Below are 19,182 nucleotides of genomic sequence, written 5' to 3'. Positions count from 1 at the left end.
TATTTTATCAAAAGAGAGAGTAAAATCAAGAAACCTGGTAAAATATAGTGGAGTCACATGATATGCACACCAAACTTACAAGAAGCTAAATACACATGCTACACAGAAAAAGAGAGAAAACCTTTTTATACCTTCCCATCAGAGTTCCCAACTCCCACCTCGACCCAAACCAAATTTTATCTTCCATTGCTCCTCTCAGAGAAAGAAAGGTTACAGCCAAGACAAAGACAGAAATAAAAGAAATTAATTCCTAGCTTTTGAGCAGTAAGGACCCAAGTCCTGGTGAATTAAGGTCTTTTTAGGGATAATTTCAACAATACGCAATTTTTGCCTTAATGGTGACTTCATTACACCTAGTCTTTGCAGTATAAGACCCTAAAATTCGGTAAGCAATTTTAGGGAATAACTTACCCTACTATTCAAAATTTGATTTGGTTTTGTTTTCACTTTTTGATTAAAATCTCTTTTCTAAAAACAGGGAATCCACTCCCCCAAATATACAGTTCTCTGAAAGTTGCTTAACCAGACAAGCCAAATCTTAGAAAGTATTCATAAGGCAGTCTAGCTCAGGTACAACAGAAAAGAATCACCCTCTGATGCTGATGCATCTGAAATTTTAAAAACTCGGGCCTGGCAAACCAAAACAGTTTGACATATCACTCTCTTCCCGTATGAGCTATCTTGCCTGAATATATACAAGTATAGGAAAGTAGACTGAAAAATGTTAAAACAGGAGTTAATCCATATCACCGAAAAGTAGAATTGATCACAAAAACTTGACTGGGACCAAGAATCAGCAAAATTCTTTTACTCAGGTACTACTCCAGTGAAGTCACAGAGCTTGTTTACATGCCACCTTTGTGCCAGCCATGTACAAGGTTTCCAAGCTGAGTCAAGCTGGAAGACGGCCAGTCCTATATATTTGTCTCAATTACAAAGTTGGGCTTCAAGTAAGTAAAAGGGTTCCAGAACCAACCAGATTGTAAACTTGAGGACATGGTACAGTATCTTTCACTTTGTACCCACCTCTAAGCCAATTCCAGGACCATACACCCATGCCTGAATGTGAACCAAATAACAGAACTAGCTCCGGTAGTCACGCGTCACCAGCGGCTGTTACTCAACGCACTACCTGCCTGACTCCATTTCCTGCCCTAACCCAACCACCATCTCTTCCTGGGATAAATCCGACAATCAGATATTGGACTTACACAGGTGCACTTGCCCTTTCCATAGTCTGGTTCCAGAGTCCTGTTCATGCCCAGTCTCCTTCATATAACATATGTGAAATGTTCTGGCTCAGAACACTATTTTGGATGTAAAAGTTTTGGGTCAGAATCTTAAGGGTGAATTTTGAGGGGTAGAAACATACCCATTTTCTATCCCTAAACACCACTTAGGGATAGAAGGCACTAGTGAGGAATGACCTGGGAATACCTACATCTTCATTCCAATCTTCAGTTCCCCACTCCTCTGTTGCAGTCCTCCACGCACCTGGCAATAAAGAAAAAACAGTGAAGTAATTTTAAGCGCCAGTACAAGGCATGTGCAAAAAACACTAGTGTATTAACATTTTGGCAGCCAAAAGTGTAACCAGATTTTAGTAATCAGAAGGGATTCCTAGGCTCCAGGAGGAGAAAAAGACTATTTAGAAAGTAATACCTCAGAACACCAGAGTTTTAATAAGATTATGGTTTCACACCTACTTTCAGGTTTTGTTACACAGTTTTTGTTTTGTTTTTTGGTTTTTTTTTTTAAAGATTTTATTTATTTATTTGAGGCAGAGGGAGAGGGAGAAGCAGGCTCTCCGCTGAGCAGGGAGCCCAATGCGGGGCTCGATCCCAGGACCCTGGGATCATGACCTGAGCCGAAGGCAGATGCTTAACCATCTGAGCCATGCAGGTGTCCCTTGTTACACAGTTTTAACAGCAAAGACAGTGGGAGTGGGGACACGGGAGACAACAGACCCAACGCTCCAGGCAAACTCTTAAACCTTTCAGCCCTCCGACTTAGTGGTCAATTCAAGCGAAACGGCAGCAGCCAATTTAAACCAGAACATAAACTACACCTACTCATCTGGTATGAGACAACACTGTGGGCAGTCTGGAGAGAGCAGTGAGGAGGAACACAAATGGCTGCCACACCATAGTGGACGGCAGAGAAGAAGGACCAGCTTCCAAACTAAGGGCACGGACAATTATCTGCTATAGGAACTCAATTTTAAAATGTATACTCAGTAGCAGTCAAGTTTATAGATCTTATTGGTCTAACCCTAAGAAACCCTCACGGGTCTTGCTCTTTTCAAAAGACACTGGCCAAAACTGAGAAATCAGATGTGTCTGTTAGTTATTACCCTAACCCTAATCCTACAGAATGTGACAGCTAACCTGCAAGGGGCACTGCACAGACAATGCAGGTGCACACCCTCCTCATGGTGGTAATAATGAAGTCAGGACAGTTTCTATAGGAAAGGTCCATCAGCAATCAAACCACCTTCCACACTCCCCTTGCTTTGCTTCACGTATACACAGATCCTCAGAAAGGGAAACTGTTCTATGAAAGCCAGGATTCCTCCCTTCAACAAGGACCACAGCAAGAAATAACAACCTGCCTATAGAAAAGGACAAGAACACTCCTTATTTTCTTCTCTAGAAGAACAGTACATATTGATTAACTCTTAAAGTCTTCTTTCCAAATGGAGAAACCTTAAAAGAATAAAAGTCTGCCATTCAGATATTTTACTGTCACTGAAGAGAAATATTCTAAACCTACAAAACCTGGGGCGCCTGGGTGGCTCAGTCGTTAAGCAGCTGCCTTCAGCTCAGGTCATGGTCCTGGGGTCCTGGGGTCCTGGGGTCCTGGGGTCCTGGGATCCAGCCCCACATCGGGCTCCCTGCTCCGCGAGGAGTCTGCTTCTCCCTCTCCCGCTCCCCCTGCTTGTGTTCCCTCTCTCGCTGTCTCTGTCAAATAAATAACATCTAAAAATAAATAAATAAATAAATAAATCTACAGAACCCATCTGAAATTCTTCTAGGGGCGCCTGGCTGACTCAGGCAGACCATGTGACTCTTCATGTTGGGGGTCGTGCATTCAAGCCCCACACTGGGTGTGGAGAATACGTCAAAATAAAATCTTAAGAAAAAAAATGAAATTCTTCTGAACTTTTAATAATGAAAGAACCCTATTTGCTAGAGAAAAAGATGTTCATTATAATACCTCTCCCAGGGCGTTATAACTGGACCAGGGAAATTCCAAACCACTTAATAATGGCAATGTTCTCCAAATCAAACTAAAGTCCAATCTCCGTTCAGACAAGTTACAAAGCACATTCTTCTCGCTCCCTGGTGACCCTGCTCTTCCTCTGCATGGACATCTGTCCTGCCCTGGATAAATGGAACCCAAAACCTGTCCATATACACAATCCTGGAGTTGGAAGTAACCTCCTATTGATAGGCTCTCTCCCTGCACTCTGGAGACTGCATCTGGGATGGAAAGGAGGAATGGAGATGCCTACTTGATCCCATACAGGATGTGCAGTCGTGGCCAAGAAGGCTGTACTGAGGGGGCACAAAGGAAAAGAAAGACGGCAAAGGCTCTGAATGACAGAGAGGTTTCCATTCTGTCAGCAGACAGCAGTCAACGTAAATGTTAAATCTTCACTAAGGGACAAAATTTTTTAAGAGGGAAAAGCAGGCACAGAGTATGAGAGAGAAAGGCAGAAAAGGTAAAAAGCAGGACGACAGAAAAATGACATATCCACAGATATTTCAATTCATAAAAATCTATAAAAATATCCGGGGCAGTTAGGCGCCTGGATGTATCATACCAGGAGCAGTCTCAAATTTTCGGGGATAATTTGACCCCTCAACCCCAATGAAATCAAGTCCTGAAACAAAAAAGAAAAGAAAAGAAAAAACAACCAATGAAATTTTGCTTATGAATGAGAACATCTGCCCCCAAAACACAATTCCCACTGTACCTGTGGATATTTTAAGGGTAGGTTTGAATTTCTTTTTAAATAAAAAAGGGCATTTGATGTTTGCTATCATGAAAACACAAAAAGATCATGCACGAAAGTCAGTTCATGCTGTGAAATTAACAATGGAAATGCATGAAGCTACACCCAACTCTTCCACATTAACAAGATGACAGCAGCATCAGTCTTTCATTCAGCCACAAGTCAGATTTCTGATTCTAACCTCCCAAATCTGCTATACTTCTACTCAGAAGAAATAAACACACACTTATCATTCCTTGTTTCCAAACCAGATCCTTGCTGAAAACAGCTAAGGCTTGCATTCTAGGACTGGGACTCCATGCCTGATTTTCCATCCACAACTGAAAACAAATCCCTTAACATCTATTATTTTTTCTGCCAATGATAAAAAACCAAATACCCAAGAACTAGAGCTCAGAAACAGTAACTTTTGTTAATCAGACTGCTACCACTGCCTCTACAAAGCCATCAAGAGATGAATGAAGAGCAACTCTGTGCCTCCAAAGTAATAAAAGACATTTCTTAGCCAAATGGTCTAGGGAATTAAACAGATCTCCATCTTGTCAGTAACTCAACTTCAGCCTCCACCAATGGGAAAACTGTATTCAAAAGCCATTTATAAGATAGTGTGTTAAACAAAAAGCAAATAACATTCAGGACCTAAAGTATAACATCTTGTGGGCAGCAGATGAACTGTTGGTGCCAAAGACCCTCCTAAAGACAGAGATAAAGATCAATGATCTTTGAAAAGGGGCAAGGCAAGTAAATGGATAAGGAGTCAAAGAGCCTAATGCATGCTCTACTATTAAATCACTCCCCCCTTTACAGGAGAAAAGGGTCTCAAGCTCTCCATGTGTTGGCTCAGCCATAAGGAAGTTAGTGATCTCATAAGAATAAAAGACGCTAGAGCCTAAGAAAGAGGCTGTTCTTATTTAAAAGCGTAAAAGTTTAAAAGTAAAAGTTAAAAAGAGAGAGGTAAAAGTATCTTTTACTCCCAAACATCTCTTGATATATCCCATAAGCCTAAAATATCCTTAAATATATACACCCTACCCAGATACAGATACCAAAGTCAGCTAATGACAACAAAAAAATCTTACTCAAATCCCTTGATATTCTTCCATGCTCAGAAGATTATCCAATAAATAGAGCTAGTAAGATACAATTTCCTTTTTCCCCAGATACTGAAATTTTCCAAAAATAAAGGGAAAAAAGATATTCTTATCTCAATGCCAGAAAACAATTAAGTTGTCAGTGGGCTTTGATTCTGGGCCTTGTTCACCTCTACAAGTAGTGTCTTGATTAATTATGGATACCTTTTCAGAAAGTAAAGCTAGACACCCTAACAGAAACCCTAGGAAACGCACCTGGACCTAAGAGCAGCCACACAAGGTGACAAAAAGAACGGGGGCTCTGAGAGTCCAACAATCCTGAGTTCAAATACTAGCAAATTTCAACCACACTTTCAGTCTGCCTGTCATCTGGAGATGGCGACTAGCGTCAATCTCACAGAAGAGTGATGAAGACCAGGTGAAACAGCATTACGAAGTGCCCACAGGCACATAATCAGGAAAGAATATACACAGTATTTCAATGGCCTTCCCTAGCTCCCCTATCTCTGCGCCCAAAAACTGTTCCTCTACTTTTTAATATGACGATAACCTCAAAGTAATTATTTCCTTAGGTTTTTAGAGACAAGAAACAATAAACAGTCACTCACTCGTCCCATCATCTGGTTCGAAGTGGCCAGTGTTGTTCCACGTATTGCCGCTATTATTGCCATAGTTATCATCAGTATTGGCCGGCTCTGCATAATCAGCTGGGTTAAAGGTTCTGGGGGTGGGGGGGGGAAAAAAGCTTAAAAGAGTCTCTGACCTTTAAGCAACACCTGCAAAAATTAACTCAGAGACGGGGGGCCACAAGAATCTTGACTTTTCCCTATTACAAATCAACCACAGTCCCATTCTATAATCCTATATATGTCTACTTCCCTCACTTACCAGCCTACCTAAAATTCTATGGTATAATCTCAATTTATGTCTACACTTTATTCTGGATTAGGACATCAAGAATCATAATAAAATCCACGTGAAATTTTGGAAAACAGCAGGTATATGCATTCAAATGAAGCTATGAATGGACCTTGAGAGCTTGTTTGGAGGTTCTAGCAGGGGAGCGCAGCTACTCATATACCCTTGACCGAAGAATGGTCCTCCTCATAATGACCCAGGTGGTGAACATTTACCTCTAAGCCCGAAGTCTACATACCTATCTGAATAAACGGTCTAGAAATCTTTCTGATCACAGTTCGGTTGAAGCTGCCTATTATCCTCAAGATACCAGGATATTAGCCCCTCTAGAATACTATGGTGATGCTTAGGGGGAAAAAATTTAAAGATTTTGGCATCAAATCAATGAAACTTACCCCATTCCTTGAGCAGAAAACCTTCCTCCTCGTCTACCAGAGCCACCTAAGGAAAAAAACAGAAAAAGAGAAGAAGAGAGAAATACTTTAGAAGTTGATATAAAACTACCTTGCCAACTGAGGCAACTCTGGAATAGTTAAGTGGTTGATATTATTAGATGTTCTCTCATCACGTAGCGTAGTTAATATACTACAGCAGGACAATCATTACTATTGACAGATTTTTCCCTTGCTAACCAAACTGCTGGGTCCTTATGCAAATACATTAACATCAACAATAAAGACTAAAGAAGGGCGCCTGGGTGGCTCAGTCGGTTAAGCGACTGCCTTCGGCTCAGGTCATGATCCCAGGGTTCTGGGATCAAGTCCCACATCGGGCTCCCTGCTCTGCGGGGAGCCTGCTTCTCCTTCTCCCCCTCCCCCTGCTGGTGTTGCCTCTCTCGCTGTGTCTCTCTCTGTCAAATAAATAAATAAAATCTTTTAAAAATAAATAAATAAAGACTAAAGAAAATGACACCTACCTTTCTTTCCCACTGCCCCACTCAGCAATCTCTAGAATTTGCATGACATCTCAACAACTAAGATAATGAGATGCCATGTGAATTTGCTTGTTTTCAAATAAAAGTAGACTCCTACAGAACGAATAAGAGTATCCTGCCCCCAATATTCACCCCCACCCCCCCCCAAGAAATTGATCACCTCTGCCTCGGCCACGTCCTCTTCTGCCTCTTTCTGTGCCTCTTCCAGAAGGCCCTCCACTCTTGGTGCCATCTAATCCATTTTCCTGACCCCGAACTGAAATTAAAAACACAGTCAGAGCAGAGTCAGTGGAATTTATGTAAATATGTAAATGACATGTATAGATGGTGGTAGGGAGACAAAAACAAGGAAGAGAAAATGAGCTGGAAGGATGGGACATGATGGTTACTAGGGGAAAGGTGATGAACCACAACAGAGAGCTGTAAGTCAGACTTTACAAATGACTGCAGGGTAATTTCATGCCAAACTGGTAGCTAGAAAATGCTACATGTAGAGATACCAAGGTCTCAGAATAAACAGTGGCAAGAAAAAAATCAAAAGGATGATATTATGGTTACTAGGTCCAGCTTAGCAAGGTCCTGACATCCCTGAAGTCCAGACATTACTGACCAACAGCTGGTTTTGTTAAAGCCCCATGCATACACTCTCGTCCACGGCTGGCACCTCTCCCTCGTCTTGGTGGCCCACCACGTCGCCGACTATAGTCTCTGTCACGGTCTCGATTTTCTTTGCCTTCCTCGTTGGATTCCGTTTGGCCACCATCCTTCTGTCCTGAGACGCCCTTCTTCTTCCCGACCATCTCCCACGAATGCTAAAGAAGAGCAGAGCATTCACGTCTAAACAATATGGATTGCTATCAGGAAACCACAGATAAAAGCTGGGAAAACTGTTAACCATTCTCCTCTCATCATCCAAGTCTAAGATACTTCCACTAATTTATGTCTGTTTAAATGGAGGATACAGACAAGAATCTCAATACAAATTCTATACCTATCACCGCAAAACGGAAGTCCTTTTTGGTAGGGGAGGTGCTTATAGCTAATGGATTGCAGGGATCACTTCCAAAAGGATTGCCAAGATCTGGATCCAGTGTAGTCACTTGGCAGATTAGTCAAAGGACCTAGTTATTGGTCCCTAACTTTCAAGGGTGTTTCCTGAGCTGAAAATATTAATTCCCTTTGGATTCAGACTCTCAACTTTTTATAATCTTATTCATGTCAAAGCAGAAAAGAACTAAAAGTTTCTAAAGCTTAACTTTGAATTCAGAATGAACGAACAGGTTTTGACTCTTGGGCACATTCTCTAATCAAGCAACCCAAAATTTAGGAGGATAACAATTACACCTACTCCTTACCACCCACCCCCCCAACCACACTCCCTGACACGCACAACAATTTCCTTTGCTAAAAAGACCAAGCAGCAGTCAGGACCAAGCCAGAGCCCTGGCCCTGAGACATGTGGACTATAGGAAGCCTTCCATTCCAGGTTTTACATACTGTATTCTCTCTATAGTTCCTAAACTGATATAGTCCAATTAAACTTTCCCCAAAGCAGAATAATCTCGGACTCATTCCAGACTGCAGGACGGAAAATTTGTGATAAGGAAAGTATGCTAAATTGTCTTGCAAAAACCTCATCCCTCAGGAAATGAGTTTTATTAAGTTTGAAGTTTTAAAAACACACTCCTTGATTCACACATATTTTGCAGAAAATATGTACAAAGAAAAACTCCCAAACACCAAGACTACCAGATCTTTACAACCCTAGTTACCATCTTACTCAAACAACAATGACCCACTGCTCAGCAACAGCTATCCAATATCTAATAACTTCCAAGAATACGGACCAAGTATAATATGAAATGACTATTAATTTTTCCAGGGCTGATAATATTATGGTCATATAGAATATCCTTCTTTAAGGGAAGCATGCTGCAGAGTATTTTATTTATGATGATTGTAACTTGCTTCCAAATAATTCCAGTGTCCATCAATGGATGAATAAACAAAATGTGGCATTTACATATAATGGAATATTGTTCAGCCTTAAAAAGGAGTGAAATTCTGACACATGGCCACAACGTGGATAAACTCTGAAAACACTACGCCAAGTAAGAAGACATAAAAAAAACAAATACTGGGGCGCCTGGGTGGCTCAGTCGGTTAAGCGGCTGCCTTCGGCTCAGGTCATGATCCCAGGGTCCTGGGATCGAGTCCCGCATCAGGCTCCCTGCTCAGCGGGAAGCCTGCTTCTCCCTCTCCTACTCCCCCTACTTGTGTTCCCTCTCTCCTGTCTCTCTGTCAGATAAATAAATAAAATCTTAAAAAAAAACAAATACTGTATGGTTCCATTACATGAGGTACCTAGAATAGGCACATTCATAGACAGAGAAAATAGAAGAGGTTACCAGGAGCTGGGAAGATGGGGAAAGGGGGAGTTATTGTTTAAGAGATACAGTATTTGTTTGGAAAATAAAAAAGTCCCAGAAATGCATAATGCTATGGGTTGCACAACATTGTCAGTTTACTTAATGCCACTGAATTGTACACTTAAAAATGGTTAAAAAGATAGATTTTAAATATATTTTACTATAATTTAAAAAAAATGTTTTTAAGTTAAAAACTCAGCTTAAGGGCGCCTGGGTGGCTCAGTCGTTAAGCGTCTGCCTTCAGGTCATGATCCCAGGGTCCTGGGATCGAGCCCCGCATCGGGCTCCCTGCTCGGCAGGAAGCCTGCTTCTCCCTCTCCCACTCCCCCTGCTTGTGTTCCTGCTCTCGCTATCTCTGTCTCTGTCAAATAAATAAATAAAATCTTTAAAAAAAATCAGCTTAAAATTATAGCAAAATCATAACCATAATTCTAAAGAATCTACAATAGTTGACTAATAATTTTTTAAAAGATTAAGTATCCACCCAGCACTTGGCAGCTCCTCGCTGCCCAGTCTTCCAGTCCAAGCTCATTCCACACTACAGCTGGTGGGTCATTTTATGCTCACAGTAGCTTCAATTCATAAGTTATAGTACCTCTATTATACCTAAGTCTGCATCAGAAACCCTGGAAACTAGACTCCAAACAGCTAGCTTTCCTCAAAACGTGGCAAGTTTCAGAAACCCGTCACCTTTTCCCTTCTCTATGGTATGTATCAGCTGCTGGCACTACCCAAGTTCTATAAGGAAAAGGAATTACTATGATCTTCCCAAAGGCACTGCCAGTTTTCTGATATGATCTCATCCACCCAAATACATCCAACATCCCCTGGCAGCTGATACTACTCTCCACTGGTTTCACTAGCAGCTGGTTTACTTGTGGCATAAACTCACATTCTCCAGTTTGTTTTCCTTTTCTGGTACTATGGATGGTTAGGTTTGTAGCATTAGGCAGAAGATGCTGGAAGGTGCAACAAAATGTGACTTGAAGGAAAGAGGGAGGGAGGGAGGAAGGAGGAAGGAAGGAATCCAGACTTTTAAGTCATGAGTAGTCCCACCTCTTCCCTCAACCCAAAAATCTTGCAGACAATTATTCTAGTAAACTCAAAGTGAGCCAAAGGCACTCTTATCTGATTATCCAAACAGTAATTTTCAAATAAGATCAATAATGTAAAATCTAAGACCACACTTTTTTTTTTTTCAAGTAAACTTTACACCCAACATGGGGCTTGAACTCACGACCCTGAAATCAAGAGTCGCCTGCTCCCGACTGAGCCAGCCAGGCTCCCTTAAGACCACATTTTTGAAGAGAAAAATCCACAAATTTAAGCTTAATGACTAAAAAAAGTTTTCCACTATTATTTCCTATTGTCTCAAGGAAACTGACAAACCTCCAACATTTAGCTAATGTGATACCATAACACCAGTAAGCTGATCTCTCTTAAGGGTGAACTCTGGTTATCTATCCCAACCAAAGATCCCCAGTGTAAGACCAAGTAAATGAAAATTACTTTAAGATGATACACTGCTCATTAAAACAATAAAATTCTCTGCTAAGCACCATAGGAACATCCCAAAGGTTAGTAAGGCAGAACCCCTGTTCTTAAGGGACTTAACAATTTGGGACAATGATAAGACAAGCACAAAAATACAAGGATCTCATTAAGTGGAAAGGAGAAGAGGTGAAATTCTAGGGCAAGAGGTCCTCCAAGATATCCCCTATCATCTCCAGGGACGGTCAAAAGGCTGTTAACACTCTCTCTGCTACCTCAACAGAAACAGGTTCAAGCAATGAAAATGTATTGTCAAAGGTGACACTGATGACAATGTCTTGAAATCAGAATCCACTAGTTTGTGTGACTTTATTCAACAGCAACAAAACAGATAAGCAGAATATTCTATGATTAGTAACTAAGGCTGATACATAGCATCTCTAATTCAGACTAACCCAGTCTGGAAAACAGTAGCTAGCCTAGAATGAATAATTTATTCTAAGCAAATTAAAAGAGACAGATTTTATGTTTTCTCCTACTTATTGCATATAAATTCTAAGTATTTGCAACCCACAGCAAACGATCTCCAGGACAGTTCTCTGCTCCATTTGGAGAATAAGGTACTCTCCTTTAGGTTGAGTTACTCCACTTGCTATTTTTAGAATATTCTGAGCTTCTCAGCCAGGGACCCACTTTCTCGAACGCTCTATTAACACTCTACCGTATCTGGGTTTCCTTCCAGTAGGACATTGATGGCTCTGTTGACATCTCCATTGCAGTCATGCAAAGCAATGACACATTCATCCTGGTTCTTGCCTGTGATATCAATCAACTGAAAGAAAAAGATCAGCAACCATCATGAACAAGCTTGCACTCTTCACAAAAGGAAACCAGGTGAGCAAGAGAAAGGGGAGACGATACCAACGGAGTCTGAAGGAACCCCAGGCCTAAAAAAGCAAAATATGCAGAATTTTGGTATTCTAGTTCAATAAGCAAAATATTACCACCTCTGATTAGGAATGGGGTCAAAAGTATTTATAAAACAATCAAACAATAAAGTATCTAATAGACGATCAAACCCAGAAGCACATAGGCTTCAGCATACCATGAATTTCTACAGTTCCTAGATGGCACAACACTCAAAGTCGCTAGAAAAATGGCATCAACAAAGTCATCTGATAAATAAGAAGTTAAAATTAAGATAAAACCTTTTCAAACAAGGTAGCTGTCCAAAGGGGGACGGTAAATCAGACAACAAAAGCATTTACTTACTGGCTTAACCTATTTTATTTCAGGTCATAATTCTTTTAATACCTGTAAGTACAAAGTACCCCGGTAGCGATCTATGACATTTAACTATGCTTTAATCCTGATGTCTTTCCCCATGGCTTATAGCAAATCAGCAACACACTCACTTGTTTCACCTTTTCCTCAAAGTCAGCATCATTATGGTCTGAAATCATCTGTGCAAGTCGAATTTGTTCCGCAGTGGCCTAGAAATTAAGACAAGTTCAAGAAAGCATGATCAAAAGACAACAGTTTAGAGAAATAAGATGGACCTATGTAGTCAATAATCCACCCCACCTCCCAGCCCAATTTCCTTCTCCTTGTTACAAATGACCAAGTAGTAAAACACTAACATCAATTAAGATGCCTAAATTTGCAAAATGACAAAAAAATAAATGCTGAAGCTATTAGTATTCCACTCTATGATCCCTAAAAAACCAGGGAGATTTCCACCAATGTTCACAGTTAAAGAAGCTCCCATTTTGGGATCAGAGCACCTCTTTGAAACATTTGTGCCTTAAGTAATTCACATTTATTTGCAAAGTCATGTGTAAACTCTGTTCCTGTTTCTGCAAGGACCAGTGCCATCCCCTTATCTCTAGGGCTGAGAATAACATAAGATTTAGTCTGAGGGAAATGCTACCTTAGAGATACAAAGCACAGACAAGACCCATTCTTTCCAAGTCTCATAATGCAGTATTAAACAACAAAAAGCAAGCAAAGTGCATCATAGCATATCTTTAACAGTCATCAGACCCTAAGTAAAAACAGCCAAGTACTAGAAAACAAGAATAAAAAACCCAAACCAAGAATCCAAAGCACAGAATGATGCTGCACTGGATGGAAACCAGTATCAACCAGCAATGCTACCAATAAATCCGTATCCCTTGGGTTCTTTACCTGTGGCCGCTGCTTGTGCTGTGTCTGGTTTTGGTTTTGAGGTTGTTCCCAGTTTCCCCGGGCTCGGTTAGTGCCCACCGACGTCATCATTTACAGTATATACAAATAACAGTATTTACAAGGTAGAATACTGAAAGATTTAAAAAAATAGTAATTTAGATGTTAAATACAGGCAAAATATGTTTTCAAGCTCTTTTTCATCAGCATCTTCACCAAACACTTTCATTTTTTTAAAAGCAACAAACCAAGAAAATTCATCTGTTCTTAAGACATATTTAGCTTGATAAATTCCTTAAGGAACAATGGCTGTTAATCCATTTCTGTAGAACAAGAAATACATAAAGCATGTGTTAAGTGATGGGTTTTTGTTTTTTTTTTTAAGTCATGGGCACAGTTTGGTTACTAGTTCCCTATACACGAGCTTTGTGAAGTTTTGTTATCTTGATAGCAAGTAAAACAATGTTAATAATCAAAAGCCTTCTACACAGAAATATCTGAAGTCCCTTTGACAGAAGGAAAGATAATCAGCAAAACCTGGAAACAAAAGCCTTCCAGGAAGGGGATTAGTCTATACTCCAAACAAATAAAAACAATTTAAAATACTGTACTCAGTCTACCTATGAAAACAGTCCTACCTCCCTTACAACCAGTTTATATAAGTTGCATGCAACCTCCACCACTTGGGAAAGGAAAAGCTCAAGTCTAGCCTTTCTCCCTCAAGTTGTATCTCTCCTCATGCAGTGGGAGCTTCTATAACCTTCAACAAAACAAGTATTAGCCCCAGCGACTGCTCAGAATCTCAATTCCCTGGATAATTCCAACACTGTTTTTGCAGCAACTTCTGTTGGCCTCCTAGTCCACAGCTCCCAGGCACCAGAAATGCAAATACTCTTTACCACTCACCTTAATATACAGAGAATCCCAAATCTGTCCCATACCAAAAGCACCTAGCACAAAGTTTTATTTGGAAGAAAGGGCTTCTAGGATTATCATTTAATTAAAAAAAAAAAATTTTTTTTTTTTAAAGAAGAGTTGGGATTTTTTTTTTAAGGTTTTATTTATTTGAGAGAGAGAGAGAGAGAAAGCACAAGCCAGGGGAGCGGCAGGCAGAGGGAGAGGGAGAAGCAGGCTCTCCGCTGAGCAGGGAGCCCAATGCGGGGCTCGATCCCAGGACCCTGAGATCATGACCCGAGTCCAAGGCAGATGCTTAACCAACTGAGACACACAAGTGCCCTTAGGATTATCATTTTAAACTTGAGACATTATTGCCAGCAATGGGACTTTGTTGTGTCTTTAAAGAGACAGAGAACAAGCAGGGCCTTCCCAAAACCAGAATGGTTTTTGTTATTAACAGTTCTAGCAAGCTAGGATTCTCCTGAACTTAAGTTCCCTCATTCATACTTTGCTTTATAACACAACCTCAGTGGCTGCACTTAGTAAACAAAGAAAATATCCACCATACGATGGAGCACTCAAAATAAGACGTTACTCTGCACTGTTTTATTCCCTCCCAAAGAGGATAAGTTTATATTTTCTGCTCTACATGTAATTCTTTTCATTAATGAAACTTTATATGGGTAATGCTAGACTGCCCAAAAGACACTGATGAATTTGAGGGAGAGGTAGGTTGGGCTTCTAAAGAAATAGAGAAGGATTATTAGGGAAGTGAATTTCACTGGTTTTTCAGGTCACAAAGAAAGCTAACTTCCCTGAGGATAAATTCTTCACCAAGTTGGATCAATCGGCTGCATAGGTCTTTGTTTTTGATACAGTATTAAGAGTTTTACATTCTCTATCACCAAAATTTTTAAAGAAATCTCAGAGCTAATTCTTTAACCACTACCTCTTCTCCCTACACACATGCACATGTGCACACAAAAGCCTGTAAATATTTCTAGCTAGTACAGGATTATTTGCTACACAGTAGTCCATTTTCCCAGACTGGCATTATAGCCAAGTTTCAGCACTCATAAAAAAACAAGTATTCTTTAACCAGTACCCCTGGATTCAAATCAAAGAGAAAAATAAAAACTAGATGAAAACTATTATACTTAATAATCAGCTCTAAAATGAATTTCTAATGCGAATAAATGCGCCTGTAACTTACAAATATTGACTGCTTTCTACTTCACTTGTGATTTCAACTTACAAGCATAAGTAATACTACAAATATGAATTGCATGACTAGCAATGTGGATGACTACATATACTGTACCAGTGTAAATATATCAAAAAGTCATCTTGAAAGCCACATAATTACTGAGGAAAAATCCTGATCAGTCAGGCTGTTAACTTCCATTTCTTTCTTACAAGTGCTTTGAAATGTGTGACTAAGAAATTTTTACCACCTAGGTAGTAACAACACTGAGCGACAGGTCAAAAGTAAGTGATCTGGGACGGATCACCAGAGGGCACAAAATTAGTAGCCTTTTAGTAGCAAGCAGAGACACATACCTAGAGTTATCACAGTGGAGGGGAGAATCTTAAGTACTTTTCCTTAGAAAATAAAAATATTTACGGGAAACACATGAGAAGTACTGGGAGACCAAGGGAACAGTGCAGGAACAAATACTGGTTTCAACACAGGAGTGCCCTTGACCATCTTTTGAAAACCAGCTACTTGAAGAAATAGCCAGAGAAATTTTACGGAAAAAAATAAATAACAAGTATTTATTGAGTATCTACTATTTTAGGAAATACAAAAGCAGTATGACTTGGTTGCTGCCCTCAGGGAGCTTACAATCTAAGTTGAGAAACAATGCAGACACTCTGAAGCTGGACTGGGTAAGTAAGGCTTGGCAAGTAACAGAACAACTAATTCCCCTAGATGCTTTGTAGAAATGACCCCAGTACCCCCTTCTCCATATATTCGAGTCTAATTTTAAAAAAGAGTACTTGCCAGTTAGGACACATTTAGCAAAGAGGGGCTTCAAAAATCAGAAACAAAACAGTACATTTTAAGGTCTTTCATCATTAGTTCCGGGCCAGCAATACTTGCTGTTCACAACGGAAATAATCACTGGCACAGTCTACTCTTTTAAGGACAATGGTGTAGGATCTCAAAGCAGTTTTATCAACCCATACATAACTAACACGCTTTCGTCCTCCAGTAAGGCTGGTTGTCACTGACCCGCATCACCTCCCAGCAAGTCACATCACACATCCCCCAAGCAGGATATGGGCGGTGAAAGGTGGATGGAGAGGACACAAAAAAAGCCTTTCTCCATCTAATACTCAGGGACACTCAAAGGCGAAAACGGTAACAATGACAACAAAAAAGGCCTGTCACTGTGGTGCTTTTCCTTCCACAACATCCTACACCAGAGGTGGCTACATTTCAAGAACGGTGGAGGAACAGTCTCCTGTTTGTGACATCAGTTTGCAAAGCAATTTAGGGATTGTCCACAAAGTGAAGGGTAGGAAGAGATTCGGAATTCCTGCCCTATTACGAGAAGAGTGAACAAACACCCCAGGGCTCTCGTGACGTCCCTGAGGCGTAATACACCCTGCGGGGGTCTCCCCGTCCAGCTTCCCCAACAGCATCCCAACTGCCTGGGGTACCCGAAACTACAGCACGGACAACAGCAAGCCAACGACAGCAGCCGCGAACACATTCCCAAAGCCGGGGCGCTGCGAGAGAAGGAAGGGCAGCCAGAGGAGCTGACAAAGAGGCTGGAAACGGAGAGGGGACGCAAGCCCACGCGTGGAGGATGGGAGGCTCACCCCGCTGCGCGCCACCTCGGGAGCTCGCGGGGCCAATCGCCTCCTCACCTCCCACCCGGAACAAATTAATCCTCCGCACTCCAAACTGAGGGCCACATGGGGGAGTTTGGGGCAGCTCCACCCCACCGCCCTGCCCCCGCCCGCCACCCCGAAACCAGGCCGGATCCGCACCCGAGGAGGCCCGCAGCGGGCCGGGAAGGGAGGAGGCCCCTCGTCGTATTCACAGGCAGCGGCCAGGGCGCAGCGGGCCCTACCTCAGGCGGGGCCCAGGCCGCGCTCGCTCGCGCTCTTCCTCGCTCTCCCTGCTCGGGCTCTAGCCGCATGGCCCCCCCCTCCGGCTGCCCAAGCCCCGCCCCGGCCACGCTCCCAAATCGAGGCCCCGGCTCCGGCGCGGCCCACTAGGCCGCAAATCCAACCATAAACAAAACCCCCGGCGGCCGACTCGAGGGGGGGCGCCGGGCTCGCACGACCGGGAGGGGTGTCCAGTGGGGGGAACGCACGGGGCGGGGGGCCTACGGGGGGGCGCCCGGCGGGGTAGGGGAGAAGGGAGGGATGGGAAAGGGAGACCGCGGATTTAAAGGGGCCGCGGACAATACCCGGCCCCGCCGCGCTGCCGCTGCCGCCGCCGCCGCCGCCAACGCCGCTGCGCTCCCAACTTTACCTCAGTCTCCTCCACACTGACACCCCGGGCCGCGCCGCCCCTGTCACGTGACGTGAGGTTCCCTCCTCCCCACCCCCTCCCTCCTTTCCTCTCTCGCGCTCGCTCTCGCGCCTTCCCCCTCCCACTTGCCTGCCTGCGTCCCCCGGCACGTGACGCGAAAAGGGACGCGCACGCAAGCGTGCGCGCGCCACTCCGCCACGAGCCGCGGCGCTGAGGCTCCGCGCGTCCGCCGCGCGTCCGCCCCGCCTCCGCCGCGTGACGCACGGGCGGCCTCCGCTTCCTGTTCCTGCGTCGTTCGGCGCCTCGGCGCGCGCAGCCCGCGGGGCCGGTGCGGGCCTGGGTCACGTGCTGGGGGTAGCGGGAAGGCGACGTTCTTCTTTCCTGGGTTCCCGTCCGCCATGTTTTCAGGCCGGGGCAGCCTGGGTCTCTCCTCGTGAGGAAATGGCCGGGGGGTTTCGGGGACCCCAGGCGCCGGTGCCTCGGCGGAGCCCGGGCTGACGAGGCAGGGCGGCGGGTGGCCCGCAGCAGTTGTGCGCGGGGTGGGGAGGCCATGGCGTCCGGCAGTAACTGGTTGTCCGGGGTGAATGTCGTGCTGGTGATGGCCTACGGGAGCCTGGTGAGGAGATCCCCCGCCCCCTCGTGCCGTCGCGTCTGACCCAGTAGAGGCCCTTGCCGCGGGCACTCCCCCGTCCTCAGCCTCCGCCACTCCCCTGCGCCTTTTCTGGGCCTGGACCCCTGGCTGCCCCAGGAGCACCGGGCCCTGCTCTGCCGCAGGCCGTACCCCGAAGCGCCCCTGGGAGCCACATCCGGGCGTGTAAAACGGAGGCGTGCCCTTTTTTTGAACTGTCTTTTCTATTAAGGATGCCTTCCTTCTCTCGTGTCTTTTGGACAGGTGTTTGTCCTGCTCTTTATTTTTGTGAAGAGGCAGATCATGCGCTTTGCCATGAAGTCCCGAAGGGGACCTCATGTCCCTGTGGGACACAATGCCCCCAAGGTAGGTCTCCGAGGCCCGCGGTGGGCCTGCTTCTCCTGCCCCGGCAGGGCCCGAAGCAGACGCCTGTCGCCTTTCGCGTGACCGGTGCCCACGTTGCCGCGTCCCGGCCCGTGCGCTCGCCTTAGCGGAGGGAGCGGGAAGGGTCGGTCGGGGCCCGGGTTCCCGCTCCCTGCTGCGGCGCAGCGGGCGCTTTCCCCGGGAGCTTCAGGTTTTGCATCTGCGGAGCGCAGGACGTGGAGTAAAACGGCCCGCTCTGTGGTAAGAGCTGCGGGTTCCACGTTGTGTTTTCCGCTTAGGTTTTACTCTAGGATGGGGTCAGGGGTTCCTCAGCCCAGGTCAGTGAGAAGGGCTGCCTTTGCGGAACTTTGGATTGACGAGGGCCTCAGAAAGCGTTTAGTTGCACCCTTCGTGTGACGAACTGAAACCTAGGAGTAGGAAGGCGCTCGCTCCGGGACACGCAGACCGGGAATATCCGAGTGGTCTTTCTGTCCAAGCTTTCTCCTCAGGTAACGGTCTTCTTTTCTTGGCTTTTGAGTGTCTACCCTGCTCCCGCTCGCGCTCGCTCGCTCTCCCAAGTCTGTACATGCGGGAGCCCCGCGGGCGCGTATCGAGCTGCCGTTGCAGCGTTTCCGCCGCGTCGGACAGGCGTCTGAGACGAGCCCGTCTAAACCAGAAGTCTCGCCCCCCCACCCCCCCGGCTCCACCCTCTTGTGAGGCTGTCGGTTGTGTGAGACGA

At 44.2% G+C, this 19,182-nt stretch overlaps 2 protein-coding genes across 24 annotated transcripts in view; one reads left to right on the top strand and one right to left on the bottom strand.

Annotated features, from left to right (window-relative positions):
* UBAP2L (ubiquitin associated protein 2 like) overlaps positions 1 to 17,541 on the bottom strand; it is a 40,713-nt gene extending 23,172 nt beyond the window's left edge. For 4 of the 20 annotated variants that reach the window (XM_035009665.1, XM_035009663.1, XM_035009667.1 and 1 more), the window contains exons 1-9: positions 13,069 to 14,104; positions 12,297 to 12,374; positions 11,603 to 11,713; positions 7,572 to 7,773; positions 7,122 to 7,217; positions 6,423 to 6,468; positions 5,718 to 5,830; positions 3,827 to 3,886; positions 1,442 to 1,494 (exon numbers count right to left, since the gene is read on the bottom strand). In XM_035009665.1, coding sequence (XP_034865556.1) covers positions 1,442 to 1,494; positions 3,827 to 3,886; positions 5,718 to 5,830; positions 6,423 to 6,468; positions 7,122 to 7,217; positions 7,572 to 7,773; positions 11,603 to 11,713; positions 12,297 to 12,374; positions 13,069 to 13,158 — 849 coding nt within the window. In that variant the 5' untranslated portion in view covers positions 13,159 to 14,104. Of the gene's footprint in view, positions 1 to 1,441; positions 1,495 to 3,826; positions 3,887 to 5,717; positions 5,831 to 6,422; positions 6,469 to 7,121; positions 7,218 to 7,571; positions 7,774 to 11,602; positions 11,714 to 12,296; positions 12,375 to 13,068; positions 14,105 to 16,962; positions 16,981 to 17,387 lie in introns of those variants that run through there. The other 16 variants (XM_035009668.1, XM_035009669.1, XM_035009673.1 and 13 more) reach the window with 11 other exon arrangements.
* Positions 17,542 to 17,777: 236 nt separating this feature from the next.
* CUNH1orf43 (chromosome unknown C1orf43 homolog) overlaps positions 17,778 to 19,182 on the top strand; it is a 9,882-nt gene continuing 8,477 nt past the window's right edge. Inside the window, exons 1-2 of one of the 4 annotated variants that reach the window (XM_035009684.1) lie at positions 17,778 to 18,068; positions 18,345 to 18,446. In XM_035009684.1, coding sequence (XP_034865575.1) covers positions 18,003 to 18,068; positions 18,345 to 18,446 — 168 coding nt within the window. In that variant the 5' untranslated portion in view covers positions 17,778 to 18,002. The remainder of the gene's footprint in view (positions 18,069 to 18,344; positions 18,447 to 19,182) is intronic. The other 3 variants (XM_035009683.1, XM_035009686.1, XM_035009685.1) reach the window with 3 other exon arrangements.

Source organism: Mirounga leonina, unplaced genomic scaffold (assembly GCF_011800145.1).
Source record: "Mirounga leonina isolate KUSES-001 unplaced genomic scaffold, KU_Mleo_1.0 Mir_154, whole genome shotgun sequence".
Lineage (NCBI taxonomy): Eukaryota > Metazoa > Chordata > Mammalia > Carnivora > Phocidae > Mirounga > Mirounga leonina.
The sequence above is the reverse complement of the archived record's forward strand: the minus strand, read 5'-3'. Positions and strand labels throughout refer to the sequence as shown.